Source organism: Schistocerca americana, chromosome 7 (assembly GCF_021461395.2).
Source record: "Schistocerca americana isolate TAMUIC-IGC-003095 chromosome 7, iqSchAmer2.1, whole genome shotgun sequence".
NCBI classification, from domain to species: Eukaryota; Metazoa; Arthropoda; class Insecta; order Orthoptera; family Acrididae; genus Schistocerca; species Schistocerca americana.
The window spans coordinates 534953615-534978301 of NC_060125.1; the positions used below are offsets into that span (position 1 = coordinate 534953615).

Consider the following 24687-nt stretch of genomic DNA (forward strand, 5'->3'; position numbering starts at 1 on the left):
TGTTGCGCCTTGCGAGGCCTGTTCGGACGGTGTTCTTGTTTGTTTATCCTCATGTTATCTTCAGCATTCTAATGTAGCATAATATCTGACAAGCCTCTATTCTCTTCTGGTCTGCGCTGTTAATCCTCCATGTCTTATGCATTAGCTACACTACAGACAAATAGTTTCAGTAAAGAATTGGTACACTTGAATTTATTTACGATCCAATGGGCGGGCAGTGTTCAAAATCTCTCTTAAGAGACATGGTGTAATCAAATCCAGATTGCTGCTACAGTAGTTTCAAAAATGGTTCAAATGGCTCTGAGCACTATGGGACTCAACTGCTGTGGTCATCAGTCCCCTAGAACTTAGAACTACTCAAACCTAACTAACCTAAGGACATCATACACACCCATCCCCGAGGCAGGATTCGAACCTACGACCGTAGCAGCAGCGCGGCTCCGGACTGGAGCGCCTAGAACCGCACGGACACCGCGGCCGGCGCTACAGTAGTTTAATAATGTATTTATTGTTCCGGATCTTCAGACGATGCCTATACAGGGTGGTCGTTTGATAGTGACAGGGCCAAATATCTCACGAAATAAGAATCAAACGAAAAAAATACAAAGAACGAAACTCGTCTAGCTTGAAGGGGGAAACCAGATGGCGCTATTCTTGGCCTGCTAGATCGCGCTGCCATATGTCAAACGGATATCAACTCCGCTTTTTTTTAAATAGGAACCCCCATTTTTATTACATATTTGTGTAGTACGTAAACAAATATGAATGTTTTAGCTGGACCACTTTTTTCGCTTTGCGGTAGACGGCGGTGTAATGGTCACAAACGTATAAGTACGTTTTATCACGTAACATCCCGCCAGTGCGGACGGTATTTGCTTCGTGGTACATAACCCGTGTTAAAATGGACCGTTTACCAATTGCGGAAAAAGTCGATATCGTGTAGATGTATGGCTATTGTGATCAAAATGCCCAACGGGCGTGTGCTATGTATGCTGCTCGGTATCCTGGACGACATCATCCAAGTGTCAGGACCGTTCGCCGGATAGTTAGGTTATTTAAGGAAACAGGAACTGCTCAGCCACATGTGAAATGTCAACCACGACCTGCAACAAATGATGATGCCCAAGTAGGTGTTTTAGCTGCTGTCGCGGCTAATCCGCACATCAGTAGCTGACAAATTGCGCGAGAATCGGGAATCTCAAAGACGTCGGTGTTGAGAACGCTACATTAACATCGATTGCACTCGCACGATATTTCTATGCACAAGGAATTGCATGGCGACGACTTTGAACGTCGTGTACTGTTCTGCCACTGGGCACAAGAGAAATTACGGGACGATGACGGCATTTTTTTGCACGTGTTCTATTTAGCGACGAAGCGTCATTCACCAACAGCGGTAACGTAAACCGGCATGATATGCACTATTGGGCAACGGAAAATCCACGGTGCCTGCGACAAGTGGAACATCAGCGATCTTGGCGGGTTAATGTATGGTGCGGCATTATGGGAGGAAGGATCACTGGCCCCCATTTTATCGATGGCAATCTAAATGGTGCAATGTATGCTTATTTCCTACGTAATGTTCTGCCGATGTTACTACAAGATGTTTCACTGCATGACAGAATGGCGATGTACTTCCAACATGATGGATGTCCGGCACATAGCTCGCGTGTGGTTGAAGCGGTATTGAATAGCGTATTTCATGACAGGTGGATTGGTTGTCGAAGCACCATACCATGGCCCACAGATCTGACGTCCCCGGATTTCTTTCTGTGGGGAAAGTTGAAGGATATTTGGTATCGTTATCCACCGACAACGCCTGACAACATGCGGTAGCGCATTGTCAGTGCATGTGAGAACATTACGGAAGGCGAACTACTCGCTGTTGAGAGGAATGTCGTTACACGTACTGCAAATGCATTGACGTTGACGGACATCATTTTGAGCATTTAGTGCATTAATGGGGTATTTACAGGTAATCACGCTGTAACAGCATGTGTTCTCAGAAATGATAAGTTCACAAAGGTACATGTATCACATTGGAACAACGGAAAAAAAATGTTCAAACTTACCTACGTTCTGTAATTTAATTTAAAGAACCTGTTACCAACTGTTCGTCTAAAATTGTGAGCCATCTGTTTGTGACTATTACAGTGCCATCAGTCACAAAGCGAAAAAAGTGGTCCAACTAAAACATTCATATTTCTTTACGGACTACAAGAATATGTTATAAAAAATGGAGGTTCCTATTTAAAAAACGCAGCTGATATCCGTTTGACCTATGGCAGCGCCATCTAGCGGGCCAACGATAGCGCCATCTGGTTTCCCCCTTCAAGGTAGACAAGTTTAGTTCTTTGTAGTTTTTTCGTTTGACGCTTGTTTCGTGAGATATTTGGCCCGGTCACGATCACTGGACCACTCTGTATATCATTCGTGGTCGCTGTCATTCTTTACTGTATTACACTGTGGTGTAGATTTAGGGCTCGTACTGTATGAACTGTTTGTGATTTGCTGCTGGTGCTGTTGTTCTTAATTGTCCTTTCTTATAACTTTTATAATTTGACTTTTATTGTCTGATTTGATAGACTAACCACGGATGATATAAGCACATGGTCTGAAGGAGCAAACTAACCGAAATGGATCAATAAAAATAAATACGTCAGTACCATAGCATAAATCTGCATTTTATTACATAATTATTTCAATTTAAATTCCAATATAACAAATCTATCTATTTGAAAAATACTTTTCTTGCTGTTGCCAGTCTGTATTTTAAATCCTCTTTGCTGTTGTTACTTTATTTCCTACACAAACAGCAAAATTCTACTTTTGCAGTATCACTTACTAATCTAATTCTTTCACTATCGTGTGGTTTAATTAGAATACATTCCACTACCTTTGTTGGTGTTCATCTTGCAGCCTCTTTCCAAGGCACGATCTATTCCATTTGATTGATCTTCAGCGTCCCTTTCCGTCTCTGGATGTACTACAGGAACATCGCAAACCACCAAGTTATTTCTTGTCCCCGAACTTAAGTTACCTTTCCAAACTTTTCCTTGGTTTCTTTTACTGCTTGCTCAATGTACAGACTGAATAATATCGCAATAGGCTACAGCCCTGTCTGACTCCCTTCACAACTGCTGTCTCTTCTCTTTCCCGTCCTTCAAATCGTACCGTTATAGCATGGTATATGTGAACTAAATTTCGACATGCCACAGATAAACGTCTAAAGTACATAGAGTTTGACAAGTGGCTATTTTTTACGTCCAGCGGATCAATGAAAGTAACATATCTGCAAGCGATCGTGAGGAGACGATAGCAGAGAGAGGAAAGGGAAGGGTATGCGGATGGGGATAATACACTGCCAGGAATATTTGCTGTAGGCCTTATGACTAAAAGAACAGACGGACAAGGATAAGAACTTTGCTCTTTCTCTCTTTAATTCCTACATTAAAACTCCTGACAGAAGACGAGAAATTTGAAGTTAATATCAAAATACTTCGAATACCATGATGGATACGAGTCTACAGAATTACCATCTTTCAAGATAAAGCGCAAAAAAACTTTAGACAACACGCTCCAGTATCTACTGTGTAGGAACAATCCTCTCACTTTTAACCCGCTACTCCTTCGCCACCTCGGAATTCTCTATAAATTTTACCATCAGCCTTTGTAACAAAGTTCCACCCTTCACCAAGAAGTGCTGTACTTGCTTTTCCATTATTTTCAAACCGTTGAATTAATAAAAGGTAATTGAAAATCACCCTATACACGTAGCCAAGCAAACTGTAAATGATGATTTTGACATTTGAAGATAGCTGAAAATTTTACTTTCATCAGCACTATATTGCCGAAAAATGTATAATATAAACCTCGAAGTCATCCAAGTAACAGATTTTCACATTTTCTTGTACATCAGAAGGTCTAGGAGAAAAAGTTCTTCACAAGTTGTTTTTCTCTCAACTGACTATTCCTCGATGAGAAATGAGCCATTACTCAAAAGTTGCAGCACCAGTTGAGCATTCTGATTAAAATTACTTGATGGTTAACGTCTGTCACTTGCCGCCACAGTGTTGCCACATCGGCTGCCGGCTACTGCTCGGTTATAGGTGACACAGAACACGGCTGGTCACTTCACACAGGCTTTTCAATGTTTAACGCTGAATATACTGCAAGCGGCCGCCGCGAGGTGTGACGGAAATGCGAGATGCTTCATTGACAGCTGGCTTTCAGTGTCCAATGACTGAACTGTCCAGTAGCTATGAATTTAAACCCATGTCCTAACCTAAACACTACCACGTTATGTGCAATGTATCCGAGGAAACTGCAGGAAGCAATCTGCGACAGGACTGAAATCACGATCGCTTTGTTCTTGGCGATTAAAGCTAACCTCTACGAGCGAACTCAAGTTTCGGCGCTAAAAAACTAACTGCAGTTTGTCGCTATCATTCATTAATTATCTAAGGCTATCCTTGCACTGGATACACGAACTACCGCTTCATCGATCGGTGATCAGTCCTCCTTGGCTCCTGGTTTTAGATTGCAGACGATACTGGCAGATTCCAATCGATAAAAAATAATAGGAAGAAAATAACGGAAAAGAAAAAAGTGAATACGATACTGAAAAAGACGCGGCAAAGCATTGAAAATTTTAAAAATAATTTTAAATCAAGTAACTGAATAAAACTAATAACTAGATATAGAAATAAAAAAAACTTAGCTGTCCTTCAGGAGTTTTGAACCTACGACCTCCTACACGAAAAGTTACTGTGCTACCAGCTAAACGACGACACTACCATGCTTGAAATTGTTGCATTTGTAGCTCATATCGCACTAGCAACGATGAATTGCAGCCTTCAAAAATTTGGTTTTACTTTATGTCATGCGAAACTTTTCTAATATAAGGCGATTTCTGTGAACGTAACAACTGTAGATGTGATGCTAAATCGCGTCTTGTGCGGAAGGATCTAGTAAGGTTTAGTTAGTGCTGTGTATGAAACCCGTGTATATCGTTGGCATCGTGTGTGTGTGTGTGTGTGTGTGTGTGTGTGTGTGTGTGTGTGTGTGTGTTTTCCTTCATAGTTACCGTGTGTGATGAATAACGAGATTAAAAGACCAGATCCAGGATAAGGGATGCAAACAACAAGAAACGAAGACGGACAATGTGAACTGACCAAATGTTGTGGCACTTTGGCACCGGCGAACGGTTCGTGCGTGACACTGAGCACTCTGAATGGATGAAACCATCTTCAGCCCGTGAAGTGTCGACTATCAAGTTATTTCAATCAGACTATGGCGACTGTAATGCGTGCACACAGTTACTCACCGAGCAGTCGGCGTCGCCCACGTAGCAGAAGTCCCCAGAGGCAGACGTGGGAACCCACAGGTGGTCCCCGTTGAGCGCGGCCTCGCCCCAGTCGGGCGTCGAACGCAGAACCCTCTCCGAACCGTCGCTGCCAACCGCTTTCCTGCGAACACCGAACGCACACTCGTCAACTCGCTGCTCACACAACAAATCGGATAGCTACGGGAACTAAACACAATGAAATGTAAACGATTTAGTATCTCTTGTTTAGATTTTTACCATTCACCTGCCACAAAGTCACGTGTTTCGTACTGCCATTGCGTATAACGTCCGTGACAGTATAGCGAGTCAACAAGCAAGTCTGAACGTTACGACGTATCTTAAGAACTTCAGCTATAGCTCTGTTAATCAGCTGCATAATACAAATGTCCAGTCCGGTGCAGATCTAGTAACGGCAATCAAGAAAATGTCGCCATAAATGAGACCTGCAGACTCATTGCAGATTGTTTGAGATCTACACCACTTCAGAAAGTTTACTGTCTAGCAGATATGCCATATCCAAATGTCTGTCGGCAGTGCTCATTCAGACCGAAGAAATCTAAGAAGCTGAATCTGAGGACCGTTTTGAAATTAAAACAAGACCTGCTAAGATAACACAATTTTATTTTTACATGAAAGCCTCTACCTTAATTTACTTTTCTACATAATTTCCGTCAATATTGACGCATTTGTCATAACGTTGTACCAGTTTTTCAATACCCTCCTCATAGAAGTCTGCCGCCTGACTTGTTAACCACTGCATCACCACTGTTTTGACTTCGTCATCGTCTTGAAGACGCTGACCGCCCAGGTGTTTCTTCAAGTGCAGGAACAGATGGTAGTCACTGGGCGCAAGATCGGGACTGTACGGAGGAAGATCTAGAGTTTCCCATCGAAAATATGTGATGAGATCTGTCTGATTCGCCACATGCGGACGGGCATTGTCTTGCAGCAAAACGATGCCCTTGCTCAACTTCCATGGACTGTTGCTTTGATTCTGGTGTGAAGTAGGCCACCCATGTTTCATCGCCCGTAACAATTTGGTTTAAGAAATCACCACCGTCGTTGTGGTACCGCTCAAGAAAAGTCAATGCACTGTCTAAAGGTTTGGTTTTGTGCACATCCGTCAACATTTTCGGTAACCAACGTGCGCACAATTTTCGGTAATTCAAGTGCTTCGTCACAATGCCATACAAAACACTACGAGAAACATTAGAAAAGTCATCCTGCAAGGAGGAAATCGTAAAGCGTCTGTTTTCTCTCACTTATTGTCCACTTCCTGCACCAAACTTTCATTAACGACCGAAGGACGCCCACTCCGTTGTTCATCATGCACATCTGTGCGGCCATCTTTAAATGCTCTCACCCACTTTCTTACCATTCCACCACTCATGTTTTCTCCGTAAACTGCACAGATCTCACGATGAATATCGATCGCTTTTATAAAGGTCGGATTGTAGCCTATCGCGATTGCGGTTTATCGTATCACGATATTGCTGCTCGCGTTGGTCGAGAGCCAATGACTGTTAGCAGAATATGGAATCGGTGGGTTCAGGAGGGTAATACGGAACGCCGTTCTGGATCCCAACGGCCTCGTATCACTAGCAGTCGAGATAACCGGCATCTTATCCGCATGGCTGTAACGGATCGTGCAGCCACGTCTTAATCCCTGAGTCAACAGATGGGGACATTTTCAAGACAACAACCACCTGCACGAACAGTTCGACGACGCAATTGGAAACGTCTGGTTAATGGTGGCCGAGCAACTGCCTCGTCACAATATGCCAGTCACTACTCTTGATGAACTGTGGTATCGCGTTGAAGCTGCATGGGCAGCTGTACCTGTACACGCCATCCAAGCTCTGTTTGACTCAATGCCCAGGAGTATCAAGGCCGTTATTACGGCCAGAGGTGGTTGTCCTGGGTACTGATTTCTCAGGATCTATGTACCCAAATTTTGTGAAAATGTAATCGCATGTCAGTTCTAGTATAATATATTTGTCCAATGAATAACCGTTTATCATCTGCATTTCTTCTTGGTGTAGCAATTTTAATGGCCAGTAGTGTGAGTAACCTGGTTGTTGGCGCACAGTCTCAGTTCCAGACTGGCTACGTAACGGCTTCGAGGGGCAACGAAAGTTTGATTTTCAGTATTAATTATGTGGAGCGAATTACAAAATTTTAAATGCTTTCATAATCTATTCAGTAACAGGTATAATCGTAAGTATTAAAATTACAAACTGTACATATCTCTTGAGGCAGCATCACTCGTGGCGCGAAAACTCTGTAAGTCGCCAAGTGGTCCTATTCTCAAAATTTGAATGAACAATCAGTTTTGCACATAATTTCAAAAGTTTTCGATAGTTCTTGCAGCTGGCATCGCCGTGACTCCCACCCCCGGTAGATAACTAAAGGAAAGAAGTTTATGGCTTACTAAATTTTCGAAGATCACGGAGAAGAGCTTCAGCACCAGGCACTTTTTTTTTTTATTAGTAACTCTCTACGCAACATAGTTTTTTCAGACAGCATCCAGATACAGCGTGTATCCATGATTATGTTGTACAGGGATTATAGAGAAGGTTCACAGTTTGAAAAACGAGACCCTGGTCCAGAACTGATTGAGTCGAATGTTGTAAGGTAAAATCGTTCCGATACCTCTTCTAGTGGACCTCTTCTACTGTACGGTCTTTGCTTTCCGTATTTTGTGAGGAGGTAGTATGGGCAAAAACAAGAAAAAATATCCAGTAAACACGCGCTCTTAACTGCATTTCTGAGGAGCGATGAGCAGTTGTTCATCTTTGTTTCTGTAACCACAACTCTTCTACTGAACAACTGCTGATAGTTCTTAAGGTACGCGCTTTACAACCCATGTTTACCAGATACTGTTTTCTCGTTTTGATCCGAACTACAGCCTCTCAAAATATGAAAAGCAAAGAGCTTGCTGGGTAAGAGGTCAACTGTCAGAGGTATCAGATTTTCAAATGGCTCTGAGCACTATGGGACTAAACATTTGACGTCATCAGTCCCCCTAGACTAAGACCTACTTAAACCTAATTTAAGGACATCACACACATCCATGCCCGAGGCAGGATTCGAACCTGCGACTGTAGCAGCAGCGCGGTTCCGGACTGAAGCGCCTAGAACGGCTCGGGCACAGCGGCCGGCAGTTAGATTTTCGCCTGTAAATCACAAGATGTTACTGCAAAGCTATTTCGTTGTACTGTAATTTTTCTGGCCTTACGGCCATCACTTTCAGCTATAGGATGCTCTTCTTAGAGCAGTTGAGAAGGTAGCAGTGGGGGATTACGTAATGTGGTGTGAAGTACCAGTGACACTTGGTTTATTTAGTAAGTGTATCTTGAGGAAGACCGCCCAAATTATGATCCTTCTCCGCGTTCGAAAGTAGCGCGCCAAAATGATAAATTTCTGTTATTAATATTACAAAAACTAAACAATGAATATACTTGCATTTCATATAAAAGCATCTCTCAATAGCACGCTATCATTCCATCATTTCAAATGTGTTATTTACCAGTAGAATAATGAACAGCTCCCAAACAAAAAGGCACACGAAGCACCTCAGAGACCTTCGTGTCGCTCCTAACTTGAATGGCGGGCGAAGTGGTTCGGCTGTAAGGTAGGAGCTCGGTCGATGTCCTCTGGTTTTGTAAATACGAGAGCACTTGAGGGGGGCAGACATGTCTGCCGCGGACAGTATTGGTTAAGGGCTTAAATAGCAATCTCTGGTTTTTGAACATGTAATTAAAATCTAGTTTGAAAGTAATTACACAAAACGTAGTTCATTATTTTGTTTATCCTCTGTGAAAGTGTGAAGAATGGAAATTATTTGTGATTCATAATGTGGATTATAATTGCGCAGCTTCTTATATTCTGCTAATGAAAAGCACCTGGGATCCTGTTTAAATAAACCAATTCAAAATATAATTATTCATACAATACCAGTTCCTCGCTAACCGTTTATTACAGCCTCAAGATAACGGATTCACCGACCTACGTGCTGCTTTCTGCGCATTGGACAACAACCATAAAAGAGTGCAGTTGGTGAACATTATACAGAACTTACGGAATCGACTCAGGGCGGTGGAAGTAACTACGTACCTCGCGTGTACTGCAGTCTTAGTGCAAATCATATCAGTGAGTTATCAAAGAAGAAAATTTTCGAGGGAGGGGATTTATCTTACACAAAACCGCTCTCACTATCAAATTGTTCAAATGACTCTGAGCACTATGGGACTTAACATCTATGGTCATCAGTCCCCCAGAAATTAGAACTACTAAAACCTAACTAACCTAAGGACATCACACAACACCCAGTCATCACGAGGCAGAGAAAATTCCTGACCCCGCCGGGAATCGAACCCGGGAACCCGGGCGTGGAAGCGAGAACGCTACCGCACGACCACAAGCTGCGGACACTCTCACTATCTCTCTCTTTCACTTGCCGTTGTGTGACACATAGTTCAGGGGTTATATATATATATTTACAGGGTGGTCCATTGATAGTGACAGGGCCAAATATCCCACGAAATAAGCATCAAACGAAAAAACTACAAAGAACGAAACTCGTCTAGCTTGAAGTGGGAAACCAGATGGCGCTATTCTTGGCCTGCTAGATGACGACGCCATAGATCAAACGGATATCAACTGCGCTTTTTTAAATAGGAACCCCCATTTTTATTACGTATTCGTGCAGTACGTAAAGAAATATGAATGTTTTAGTTGGACCACTTTTCGCGTTTTGTGATAGGTGACGCTGTAATAGTCACAAACGTATAAGTACGTGATATCACGTAACATTCCGCCAGTGCGGACGGTATTTGCTTCGTGATACATTACCCGTGTTAAAATGGACCTTTTACCAATTGCGGAAAAGGTCGATATCGTGTTGATGTATGGCTACTGTGATCAAAATGCCCAACGGGAGTGTGTTATGTATGCTGCTCGGTATCCTCGACGACATCATCCAAGTGTCCGGACCGTTCGCCAGATAGTTACGTTATTTAAGGAAACAGGAGGTGTTTAGCCACATGTAAAACGTCAACCACGACCTGCAACAAATGATGATACCCAAGTAGGTGTTTTAGCTGCTGTCGCGGCTAATCCGCACATCAGTAGCTGACAAATTGCGCGAGAATCGAGAATCTCAAAAACGTCGGTGTTGAGAATGCTACATCAACATCGATTGCACTCGCACGATATTTCTATGCACCAGGAATTGCATGGCGACGACTTTGAACGTCGTGTACAGTTCTGCCACTGGGCACAAGAGAAATTACGGGACGATGACGGCATTTCTTGCACGCGTTCTATTTAGCGACGAAGCGTCATTCACCAACAGCGGTAACGTAAACCGGCATAATATGCACTATTGGGCATCGGAAAATCCACGACGGCTGCGACAAGTGGAAAATCAGCGACCTTGGCGGGTTAATGTATGGTGTGGCATTATGGGAGGAAGGATAATTGGCCCCCATTTATCGATGGCAATCTAAATGGTGCAATGAATGCTGATTTCCTATGTAATGTTCTACCGATATTACTACAAGATGTTTCACTGCATGACAGAATGGCGATGTACTTCCAACATGATGGATGTCCGGCACATATCTCGCGTGCGGTTGAAGTGGTACTGAATAGCATATTTCGTGACAGGTGGATTGGTCGTCGAAGCACCATACTATGGCTCGCACGTTCACCGGATCTGCCGTCCCCGGATGTCTTTCTTTGGGGAAAGGTGAAGGATATTTGGTATCGTGATCCACTGACAACGCGTTAGTGCATTGTCAATGCATGTGCGAACATTACGGAAGATGAACTACTCGCTGTTGAGAGGAATGCCGTCACACGTACTGCCAAATGCATTGAGGTTGACGGACATCTATTTGAGCATTTATTGCATTAAAGTGATATTTACAGGTAATCACGCTGTAACAGCATGCGTTCTCAGAAATGATAAGTTCACAAAGGTACATGTATACATTGGAACAAAAATAAAGTTCAAATGGCTCTGAGCACTATGGGACTCAACATCTATGGTCATCAGTCCCCTAGAACTTAGAACTACTTAAACCTAACTAACCTAAGGACAGCACACAACACCCAGCCATCACGAGGTAGAGAAAATCCCTGACCCCGCCGGGAATCGAACCCGGGAACCCGGGCGTGGGAAGCGAGAACGCTACCGCACGACAAAAATAAAGTGTTCAAACGTACCTACGTTCTGTATTTTAATTTAAAAAACCTACCTGTTACCAACTGATCGCCTAAAATTCTGAGCCATATGTGTGTGACTATTACAGCGCCATCTATCACAAAGCGAAAAAAGTGGTCCAACTAAAAAATTCATATTTCTTTACGTACTACACGAATATGTAATAAAAATGGGGGTTCCTATTTAAAAAAAAGAACGCAGTTGATATCCGTTTGACCTATGGCAGCGGCATCTAGCGGTCCAACTATAGCGCCATCTGGTTTCCCCCTACAAGCTAGACAAGTTTCGTCGTTTGTAGTTTTTTCGTTTGACGCTTATTTCGTGTGATATTTGGCCCGGTCACGATCAATGGACCACCCCGTATATATATCCCGTGTTGGCTTACAGTAATGAATAGTCGGTGAAGAAGAAAAGTAATCTCGGTATTGCGCCGTAAGTGGGCTGTCGGCCAGTGACCTGGACGTATGGGGAGGTCAGTGCGCGGAACAGGCTTCGGTCAGTTGTACATACGGTGACGGTGAGTGAGCGTGCAGCGCCGAGGTTTGGCAACGTGAGAGCCGAGCCGCTGCGCTGCCGCAGCCTCAGTGGGCGGACCCGCTGCTCACGCCGTGACGTGACGTGACGCCTACAGGCCGTGTCTCCGGCACTTGGGTTGCGTGCGTTGGCTGCGGCCCATGCGCGAGATGAACGCGACTGGGCCATCGCAACAGACAATACTGCGGACAACTGCAAGAAGGGTGAAACTACAGTCGTGATTTTTTCCGAGGGCACGCAGCTCTACTGTATGGGTATATCATGACGCCATCCTCTCGAGTAAAATATTACGGAGGTAAGGCGGTCCTACATTCGGACCTCCGGGTGGCGACTACTCGGGAGGACGCCATCATCAGGAAAGAAAACTGGCGGTCTACGGATCGGAGCGTGGAATGTTAGATCCCTTAATCGTGAAAGTAGGTTAGAAAATTTAAAAAAGGAAACTGGTAGGTTGAAGTTAGATATAGTGCGAATTAGTGAAGTTCGGTGGCAGGAGGAACAGAACTTTCGGTCAGGTGAATGCAAGGTTAGAAATACACAATCATATAGGGGTAATGCAGGAGTAGGTTTAATAATGAGTAACAAAATAGGAACGCAGGTAAGCTACTATGAACAGCTCAGTGAACGCATTATTGTAGCCAAGATAGACACGAAGCCAACATTCATGACAGTACTAAAAATTTAAATACCAACTAACTCCGCAGATGATGAAGAGATTGAAGAAATATATGAGGAAGAAAAACAAATTATTTAGATAATTAAGGGTGATGAAAATTTAATTGTGATGATGGACTGGAATTCGATAGTAGGTAAGTGAATATCGACGGGGAGAAAGGAATGAAAGAGGAAAACGCCTGGTAAAATTTTGCACAGAGCGTAATTTAACCATCGAAAAAGCTTGGTTTAAGAATCATCAAAGAAGGTTGTATATGTGGAACAGATCAGGAACACCGAAAGTTTTCAAATTGATTATATAGTGGTAAGAAGATTTAGAAACCAGAGTTTAAATTGTAAGTCATTTCCAGGGACATAAAATGGTTCAAATGGCTCTGAGCACTATGGGACTTAACATATGAGGTCATCAGTCCCCTAGAACTTAGAACTACTTAAACCTAACTAACCTAAGGATATCACAAACATCCACGCCCGAGGCAGGATTCGAACCTGCGACCGTAGCGGTCACGCGGTTCCAGACTGAAGCGCCTAGAACCGCACGGCCACACCGGCCGGCGTTTCCAAGGGCAGATGTGGACTCCGATCACAGTGTATTCGTTATGAACTGTGGATTAAAGCTGAACAAATTGCATAAAGGTAGGAAATTAAAGAGATGGGACCTGGAGAACTTAGAAGAACCAAAGGTTATACAGAGTTTCAGAGGGACCTTTAGGCAACAGATGACTAGGACAAGGCAAGTAAACACATCAGAAGAACAATATATAGCTTTAGGGGATGTAACAGTGAAGGCAGTAGACGATCTAATAGGTAACAAGATCAGGCCTAGTAGAAAATCTTTAATAGCACAAGAGTTATTGAATTTAATTGATGAAAGAAGGAAATTTAGAAATGCAGCGAATGAAGCAGGTGAAACGAATACAAAGGTGTAAAAAATGAGTCAGAAGCACATATCACGAGGGGAAAGGTAGATACCGCCTACAGCAAAATTAAAGGGGCCTTTGGAGAAAAGAAAAGCAGCTGTGTGAATATCAAGATCTCAAGTGGAAAACCTCAGCAAAGAGCGGAAAGCTGAAAAGTGGAGGCAGGTCTATGCAAGGGAGGATTTGAACAGGACATTGATGAGGATGAGACGGGGCATATGATACGGCGAGAATAATTTGCCGAGCACTTAGAGTATTGAAACCCTAATTCGAAACGAGGTCGCCGGAGTAGATTACCTTTGGTCAGAATGACTGATAGCCTTGGGAGAGCCAGCAATGACAAAATTATTCCATCTGGTGTGCAAGATGTATGAGAGACGCGAAACAGCCTCAGACTTCAAGAAGAATGTTATATTTTCTATTCCAAACGAAGCAGTTGCTGACAGGTGTGAAAATTACCAAACTATCAGTTTAATAAGTCATGGTTGCAAAATACTAACACGAATTATTTACAGAAGTATGGTAAAACTTATAGAAGTCGACCTCGCACAATATCAGTTTGGATTTCGGAGAAATACAGGAAGACGCGAAGCTTTACTAACCCAACGACTTACTTTAGAGGACAGGTTAAACAAAGGCAAACCTACGTTTATAGCACTTGTAGGCTTAGAGAAAGCTTTTGAAAATACTGACTGGATATTCTCTTTGAAATTCTGAAGGTAGCTGGAGTAAAACACAGGGAGCGAAAGGCTGTTTACAATTTGTACAGAAACCAGACGGCAGTTATGAGTCAAGGGGCATGAAGGGGAAGCAGTGTCTGAAGGGAGTGAGACAGAGTTGTAGCATATCCCCAATGTTATTCAACCTACACACTGAGCAAGCAGTTACGGAAGCGAAAGAAAAATTTGGAGTAGGAATTAAAGTTCACGGAAAAGAAATAAAAATCTTGAGGTTTGCCGACGACATTTTATTTCTATCAGAGGCAGGAAAGAACTTGTAACAGCAGTTGAACGGAATGTGCAGTGTCTTGAGAGGAGGATGTAAATTGTACATCAACAAAAGCAAAACATGGATAATGTAATGTAGTCGAATTAAATTAGGTGATGCTGAGGGAATTAGATTAGGAAATGATGCATTTAAAGTAGTGGGCGAGTTTTGCCGTTTGGGCAGGAAAATAAATGGTGATGGCCGAAGTAGAGAGGATATAAAATGTAGACTGGCAATGGCATGAAAAGCGTTTCTGAAGAAGAGAGATTTGTTAACATCGAGGATAGATTTAAGTGTCAGGAAGTCGATTCCGAAACTATTTGTATGAAGTGTAGCCATGTATGGAAGTGAAACGTGGACGATAAATAATTTTGACAAGAAGAGAGTAGAAGCTTTCGAAATGTGGTGCTACAGAAGGATGCTGAAGATTAGATGGGTAGATCACATAACTAATGAGGTGTTGAATAGAATTGGGGAGAAGAGAAGTTTGTGGCACAACTTGACAAGGAGAAGGGACCGGTTGGTAGGTCATATTCTGAGGCATCAAGGGATCACAAATTTAGCATTGGAGGACAGCGTGGAGGGTAAAAATCGTAGAGGGAGACCAAGAGATGAATACACTAAGCAGATTCAGAAGGATGTAGGTTGCAGTAAGTATTGGGAGATGATGAAGCTTGCACAGGATAAAGTAGCATGGAGAGCTGCATCAAACCAGTCTCAGGACTGAAGACCATAACAACAACAACAACAACAACAACAACAACAACAGCCGGCCGCGGTGGCCGTGCGGTTCTAGGCGCTTCAGTCCGGAACCGCAGGACTGCTACGGTCGCAGGTTCGAATCCTGCCTCGGGCATGGATGTGTGTGATGTCCTTAGGTTAGTTAGGTTTAAGTAGTTCTAAGTTCTAGGGGACTGATGACCTAAGATGTTAAGTCCCATAGTGCTCAGAGCCATTTGAGCAACAACAATAACAACAACAGGGCAGGATACACGAATTGGGGTGGCAATCACTAAAACAAAGGGCTTTTTAGCTGCAGCAGGACCTTCTCATGAAATTCCAATCAGGAACTTTCTGCTCGGAGTGTGAAATTTCGTTGGCGCCTAACTGCATAGGTAGTAATGATTGTCATAATAAAATAAGAGAAATAAGAGGTCGCACGAAAACATTCAAGTTTTCGTTTGTCGTGTGCGCTGTTGGAGAAGGGAACAGTGAAGAAGTTCCTCATAGGTGGTTCGATGACGTCTCTCAGGCACTTATAAACCGCAAAGTAATCATGCAGATGTAGATGAAGTGGCAGCTCCAGTCACAAAATCTGACAACGGCCGGGAGAGCGGTGTGCTGACCACACGCCCCTCCGTATCCGCATCCGGTGACGGCTGTCGGCTGACGATGACACGACCGTCGGTCGATACCGCAGGGCCTTCCGAGATCTGTTCAGAGGCAGTTTTTTGTTTGACTTTTAGCGAGTAAGTAGTTCAGTCGAAGCGGTGACGCAGTGAATACCGTCATGTCTTTACACTTTTGCACTCATCTCTATTTTTGTTTTTAGTTTATCTAGCCACGTCCGCAAAACATTACTACACGCTTTTTGTCCAATGTGTACAGACATAACGTTATTCTTATTCGTCTACTAATTGTTTATCTGGTGAAAGAATTAAAAAATGATTGAAAAATTACTTAAAATAGTTTTCGGCAAAATTTCTGTAGTGTATCTTGATTCATAATCAATTCCAAGCGGCAGTATTCGGTAAAATGATCCGCTATGCGTGGTTTGTCGCAAAATTATCGCCAACGCGTGAAATCTTTAGCAATGTTAACGACGTTTCTTTCCAGAGAAAGATTCATATGAAGAAATCTCGCTGTGACGAACCTGCCTGCGCGCAGTACTCTTGGTGTTTCGAATTTCTGTGGCTTCTAATGTTTCTACGGTCGGTGTCATCAAATCTTCCAGGAGAATAAATTTGAGACCAAACTATAAGAATTAATATAAGAATTGCTATAAGAATTCAAAGGATGTGTATGAGAATTTTAAAAAAATGTAACTCCTGACAATGCCATACACACACATATGGCGTTTTCGGAAATTCTCGTTCTTGTCCAGGGGAGTGCAGAAGATTTATAGGAGGAACCCATACAGCTAAGCTACAAGCGTCAAAGTTAGAAGTTATAGGCGCCGACTCCTTTATATATATATATATATATATATATATATATATATGTGTGTGTGAACACAAAGTACGGCACGATTTACAAAACGGCAAACTTCAGATACCTCGGTGAAACACTACAAATGAGCAGACATAACAGAGGCTCAAACGAAGAAAGAAAAACTAAACTGGATAAGGCATACAATAAGAAGTCTATCTCACAAAAGGCCAAATTACGCCACTACGACACGGTGGTGATCCCCGAGGCACTATATGGAGCAGAGACCACACTAATCCTAGGGCGTACACGTATCAGACAACCAGAAAAAGTAGAACGGAAAATACTTAGGAAAATATTTGGCGCAACTAACAACAATGGAATATGGATCAAGAAACCTACAGATGAACTATAAAAACATACGGAGACAATCAGAGAAAAGATTAGAAAACGCAGACTACCATTCTATGGACACCTATACAGAATGCCATCACACAGACTGACCAAACAGATCTTTGATTGGGTAACCACTAGAAACAACAAATGGGTGGCAGAGGAGGTAAAAAGAAGAAAAACCTGAACAAACTCATCATAACAGCAGACACAATAAACGACAGAATAAAATTCAGAATCATCATTAAGAAAAGTAAACTACATGAGACACACTGTGACAAACGAACAGGCGTAAAATGGACCGAAGAACGCAAGCCATCTCACAGCCGGAAGATGAAAGAAATATGGGCAACCAAAAAGGCAATGAAGATGAAGCAGAAGACACGAAGCCGACAAGAAGCATGGATAGAGGACCGGAAACAGAAACACAGCGAGCGAATGAGGGAAGTTTGGGCAACAAGGAAGGCAGCAAAAGGAACTGGCCATGTAGTTTAGTCCAATTGCGCTCTTTAAGGGCAAAACACCAATAACACGCATTGTATGCAGGGTGATGTCACGGTGAGGTTACAGACTTTCTAAAATGATGGAGATGAACAAATGTATCACTTTGAGGTAGGGACCCTGTACCAGAAAAGAACTAATCGAAAGTTATAAGCAAAAACTGTTCTGATTCCTGCGACAGTAGAATACATGTACCGGTACAGCATGGGCAAAAACAAGGAAAAATGCCCACTAAACACGGACTCTGATGATCTATGAGCACTTGTTTATCTCCTTCATTGCTCATAATTCTTAAAATATGCGCTTTACAGCTCATGTTTACTAGACTTTTTTTCTTATTTTGGTCCACACTACAACCTCTGAAAGTTGCCTTCCCTACAATCTTAGCAACAACAGTACCAGCACATTTATTCCACTGTCAGAGGTAGCACAACGGTTTTTGCTTTTAACTTTCGCCTTGTTCGTATCCGGTACAGTGACCCTCACCTCAAATTGATACATTTATCCTTCTCCATCTCTCCTTAAAGTCTGTAACATCGTCAGGGAATCACCCTGTATGTAAACATACACAGATGCCGGGGCCAATAACTCTGACGCTCTGTAGTGTCGTTGGCTGACATTTCCGGACATGGGTTCCTATTCAGAATATTATGCACTCACTTCCCTCTAAAAGTCCCAGAACTTTGCAACAATAATTTCCGAATACACTGTATAATACATAGAGGTGACGCTTATTATGAAACACAGTTGCAATTTTGCAGTTAATATAACGCCCTTGTACCGCCTAACTTGATGAGAAACATTTTGTAGTAACCTTCTACGGTCATGGGTAGGTAAATGAAAAAATTAAATCAGATAAATAAAAACAATAGTCGTGTGTTTCGAAAACGGGGAGCGAAAGTAAGAGGTCGCGATGTAAGCCACTGTAACACCGTTTCGACCGGGAATACCGCGCGCTAAAATGCTTCTAAATTACGTCGAAAACTTTAAGCTTCGTTCTCTTAGAAACGGTGAGATCTACGGGTAAACCGATACACTTCTTCGCTTATTTTTCCTCTTCCACTGTGCGAAGCTTCTGGGAAATCAGGTTATGGAACTTTCCCATATTCTCCTTCTCGTGCACGAACATGTTATTTGTAGCAAGCGCCAGGCGTATGTCGGCGAAATGACGTACAATAAAATGGCCACTGGCTGTATTTATTCATTTGAAACAGCGTCCTTCCTCCTTTAGCCCGGACCTAAGTACAGGGTTATTACAAATGATTGAAGCGATTTCACAGCTCTACAATAACTTTATTATTTGAGATATTTTCACAATGCTTTGCACACACATACAAAAACTCAAAATGTTTTTTTAGGCATTCACAAATATTCGATATGTGCGCCTTTAGTGATTCGGTAGACATCAAGCCGATAATCAAGTTCCTCCCACACTCGGCGCAGCATGTCCCCATCAATGAGTTCGAAAGCATCGTTGATGCGAGCTCGCAGTTCTGGCACGTTTCTTGGTAGAGGAGGTTTAAACACTCAATCTTTCACATAACCCCACAGAAAGAAATCGCATGGGGTTAAGTCGGGCACATAACCCCACAGAAAGAAATCGCATGGGGTTAAGTCGGGAGAGCGTGGAGGCCATGACATGAATTGCTGATCATGATCTCCACCACGACCGATCCATCGGTTTTCCAATCTCCTGTTTAAGAAATGCCGAACATCATGATGGAAGTGCGGTGGAGCACCATCCTGTTGAAAGATGAAGTCGGCGCTGTCGGTCTCCAGTTGTGGCATGAGCCAATTTTCCAGCATGTCCAGATACACGTGTCCTGTAACGTTTTTTTTCGCAGAAGAAAAAGGGGCCGTAAACTTTAAACCATGAGATTGCTCAAAACACGTTAACTTTTGATGAATTGCGAATTTGCTGCACGAATGCGTGAGGATTCTCTACCGCCCAGATTCGCACATTGTGTCTGTTCACTTCACCATTAAGAAAAAATGTTGCTTCATCACTGAAAACAAGTTTCGCACTGAACGCATCCTCTTCCATGAGCTGTTGCAACCGCGCCGAAAATTCAAAGCGTTTGACTTTGTCATCGGGTGTCAGGGCTTGTAGCAATTGTAAACGGTAAGGCTTTTGCTTTAGCCTTTTCCGTAAGATTTTCCAAACTGTCGGCTGTGGTACGTTTAGCTCTCTGCTTGCTTTATTCGTCGACTTCCGCGGGCTACGCGTGAAACTTGCCCGCACGCGTTCAACCGTTTCTTCGCTCACTGCAGGCCGACCGTTGATTTCCCCTTACAGAGGCATCCGGAAGCTTTAAACTGCGCATACCATCGCCGAATGGAGTTAGCAGTTGGTGGATCTTTGTTGAACTTCGTCCTGAAGTGTCGTTGCATTGTTGTGACTGACTGATGTGAGTGCATTTCAAGCACGACATACGCTTTCTCGGCTCCTGTCGCCATTTTGTCTCACTGCGCTCTCGAGCGCTCTGGCGGCAGAAACCTGAAGTGCGGCTTCAGCCGAACAAAACTTTATGAGTTTTTCTACGTATCTGTAGTGTGTCGTGACCATATGTCAATGAATGGAGCTACAGTGAATTTATGAAACCGCTTCAATCATTTGTAATAACCCTGTATATATTTCCGTTGTTCCATGCCACAAGGACGGATGACGAAATACGTGGGCCCTGAATCGTGCTCATACCAATACAAACACACAGCCTGACAGCGACCCACATTATTAGGGACTGGAACTGTGGAGGTCAGGAGTGGTTTCCGTGAAGGCCGGCCAACACGGGATGTGGTCAAACGGGCTCCAAATAAACCACAAACTTGTCCTCACGGCGAAAAAGGCGACTTGACGCGCGTGAGATTTCGACACACAGAGACGGACCATACCCTTAAGTCTCAGCGCATTGTTTAAAACAGTGTCAGTTGCACAGGCGAGCATGAACTCAAATTAAGCTAGCCGTCGACGACGAGATCATTACAAACGGAGTTCTAGTTCGGATTGGGAATGTTTGTGGAAGCAAATTTGCCATGTGAATGGAAAAAACAAAATTCCAGCATTTGTGTTATATGGTTTAGGGAAACCATGGAGAACTTTTATGTCCAATCTCCCGAATGCGAACCCAGCACCACGTCGTTCGTTAGATTAAGCCCGAAGAAAGGGAGTTTAGGTGTACTGAAAGTTATTACAGATACTACGTAACAGCGCAGCAGAATTTTACATGAACTGCAACAACAAACGGTCACTTACGAAATAGTAGGGTACCTTATTTTCATTAACTAGTTTTCGCGCCATTTCCGGGGCTATTGTTCATACTTTGAGCATTTTTCTGCGCAATGGAAAACGCCTCGCTGTGACAAGAAACACCTGTATCAGCTTGTGTGGTATTTATTTGACAAGTTGCATCGAAAGACGAATTCATTTATTTCCTGCTGTAGTACGGGCGCTACAGGTGTCAAAATCCCACTCGCGCGTTCCATTCCCATTGCATGTCAGTCTGAGACATTATTCTTTATCACTAAATGTCGCTGTGCGTTATTTTGTAAACACTCGACGTCAGAAACCGGCCAGCATGAGCTTCACAACTCAGTACAGTACGAAGATCTCCGCATAAAGATATAACCACTGTGAGGGCAAAAACATTTGACTAAAACTCTGTTAACATTGATGGTCAGTTATTGCGTTAAGGGAAACAGAGTCTTGATCATCGCAGCTATTACCATGTAATATATGAGTATTAAATTTAGCGGACACCAATTCACGTAATGAACTTACTACATTGTAAGAATTTTTAGCATATTGCAGCCCCATCAGCAACTGTGAAATACTAATATTTTGAAGAATCAGCCTCAGTTGCGCAAATTTTCTGGTCTTTACCAGGTTTCGGCTACATTAAGCCTTCTTCAGAAGCATAAAACCACTATAACATGCCAGAGTAAGGCACAGTCAACATTAATTTCTGAAGAAGGCTAGATTAATTCAGCCGAAAGCTAGTAAAGGCCAGAAAATCTGCGCAACTGAGGTTGATTCTTCAAAATATTACTACATTGTCTCTAAAACTGACAGGATAGTTTTGCACTGTCTGCCTGAATATATACGTCGTCAGCTTTTTAAAAGCATTAAAACGCAAGATCTTTTAGCTTAAACCATTAAATCATAAGCCTTATTTTTCAAGATTACATGCTAATAAAATAGTTGCATAAAGAATTAATAAGCAACAAGGGAGAGGCGGCAGACTTAACTGAAAACTGGGAGTGTTGGAAATTACACTCTTGCCATTGTGCAGGACATTAGAGACCGAGCACTACCTCAACTGGACAACATTGATGGGCACGTAAGTGAGAGGAAACGCAGCCTTAGATGGCCGAGTATTGGTTAGGAGGCCAGTTGAGGACCTGCAACCAACTCGTCTACGTGCTAGGCACACTGGATCTACATCTTGAGTTCCGGTCTAGGTTGCCATTTCGTATGACAGCAGAAGATCTCTCATGGTTATTCCACGCACCTTAACTGCAAATTTGGACGTCAGTCTGATGATTCTACCTGTTTTGCTGGGAGGCGGGGCTACGCTCGCCCACTACCGCTGTTGTAACCCAACATGCTCCACAGAGTGTCGTCATGTTGCCTTGGCCTACTCGACCACCAGATCTGTCTCCTATACAAGCACATGTGGGACATCGGACGGCAGATCCAGCGTCATCCACAAACAGCATGAACTGTGCCTGTATAGACCGACCAAGTGCAACAGGCATAGAACTCCATCCCACGAACTGACATCCGCCACCTGTTCAACACAACGGATGCGCTTCTGCATGCTGGCATTCAACATTCTGGAGATTACACCGCTTATTAATATACCAGAATTCTACATTTACAATGACTTATCTCGCGCTTATCTTGTGATATTGCAATGTCAATCACTTAAATTGTTACCTAGACAAATGTATTTCCCAAATTTCGTTACTCTACATTAATCATTCCGTAGAAATGTGTATTGAGCAAGCAGTAAAGGAAACAAAAGAAAAATTCGGAGTAGGTATTAAAATCCACGGAGAAGAAATAAAAACTTTCAGGTTCGCCGATGACATTGTAATTCTGTCAGAGACAGCAAAGGACTTGGAAGAGCAGTTGAACGGAATGGACAGTGTCTTGAAAGGAGGATATAAGATGAATATCAACAAAAGCAAAACGAGGATAATGGAATGTAGTCAAATTAAATCGGGTGATGCTGAGGGGATTAGATTAGGAAATGAGACACTTAAAGTAGTAAAGGAGTTTTGCTATTTAGGGAGTAAAATAACTGATGATGGTCGAAGTAGAGTGGATATAAAATGTAGACTGGCAATGGCAAGGAAATCGTTTCTGAAGAAGAGAAATTTGTTAACATCGAGTATAGATTTAAGTGTCAGGAAGTCGTTTCTGAAAGTATTTGTATGGAGTGTAGCCATGTATGGAAGTGAAACATGGACGATAACCAGTTTGGACAAGAAGAGAATAGAAGCTTTCGAAATGTGGTGCTACAGAAGAATGCTGAAGATAAGGTGGGTAGATCACGTAACTAATGAGGAGGTATTGAATAGGACTGGGGAGAAGAGAAGTTTGTGGCACAACTTGACTAGAAGAAGGGATCGGTTGGTAGGACATGTTTTGAGGCATCAAGGGATCACAAATTTAGCATTGGAGGGCAGCGTGGAGGGTAAAAATCGTAGAGGGAGACCAAGAGATCAATACACTAAGCAAATTCAGAAGGATGTAGGTTGCAGTAGGTACTGGGAGACGAAGAAGCTTGCACAGGATAGAGTAGCATGGAGAGCTGCATCAAACCAGTCTCAGGACTGAAGACCACAACAACAACAACAACAACAACACATTAATCATTTTTTGGTGTTTCATTTTTTCCGATAGTGTGTGTTATTACTCATGTGACAGTACCGTGGTGCCATTTTCAACAGGACAATTCTCGTTCTCCGATGGCACATGACTGTCAACTGCCTGCGTGCTGTAGAGGTTCTCCTGTATCCAGTAGGATCTCCTAATCTGTTTCCGATATGTGTAGGACAAGATGCCACTGTCAGGATACAGGATATCAAGGACCATTTGCAACAGGTTGTGGGCCAGCTTGACTCAGGATAGGATACAACAGCTTTATGGCACCCTTCACAATCGAATCAGTGCACCCATTCAGGCAGAGGGGGTGGAACGTGATGATGTTAAGCCGCTTACACTGCTAATTTCTTTTTAAATTTGACTCGATTTCTTAATCGTTCAAACAGACTCTCAGCCCGTGAAGTTTCATTTCGTTTGCTCCTCCACTTCTGGATGTTTCACTTTTTTTTTTCGGGCAGTGTAGTTGAATGTGTCGATGCTGTCAAGAAAGACGATTAAGAGAAAACGTTGACGAAAAAAGCCACGTGCCAGCGAGAGTTACGTTACATACAGTGAACAAAATAGCCCTTCTGCGCTGTTACATTAACATCCACGGAAATCCACAAACTGCTCCTTTTCACAAAGTGGTAATTGTTAAATAGCTAAACGTAAGTCATCATATCACCGACACTATTTTACCCCTTCTATCGTCTACGATTCTGTAGTATAGTTGAGATGCTGCTTAAAGCAAAGCAAGTGCTGTGTCGTGTGGAGGGACTCACCACAGTTCAGTGCTAGTAGCGCCACGTCACCTTAACGCATCTGTGCGTAGCGTGTAATTATTGCACTACAATTAAGTATGAAATTAAAAATAATTTATGTTTAAAACTATGTTAAAATATACTTTAGTGTTATAATAGTCCAAATACCAAGTCTTTATGTTCTAGACTTGATAGTGTATACGCAAAAATGCTGTTTTAAGAGAAAAATTTGTGACGCTAAATAATAAAGCTAGAAAGCCATAGCCGGCCGTAGTGGCCGTGCGGTTCTAGGCGCCACAGTCTGGAACCGCGTGACCGCTACG

The 24687-nt window shown here is 42.9% G+C and overlaps 1 protein-coding gene across 4 annotated transcripts in view; it reads right to left on the bottom strand.

Annotated features, from left to right (window-relative positions):
- Positions 1 to 24687, bottom strand: part of LOC124621858 (eye-specific diacylglycerol kinase) — a 637666-nt gene that overhangs the window by 474957 nt on the left and 138022 nt on the right. For all 4 annotated transcript variants that reach the window (XM_047147315.1, XM_047147314.1, XM_047147313.1 and 1 more), the window contains exon 2: positions 5327 to 5468. In XM_047147315.1, the coding sequence (XP_047003271.1) occupies positions 5327 to 5468 (142 nt within the window). The remainder of the gene's footprint in view (positions 1 to 5326; positions 5469 to 24687) is intronic.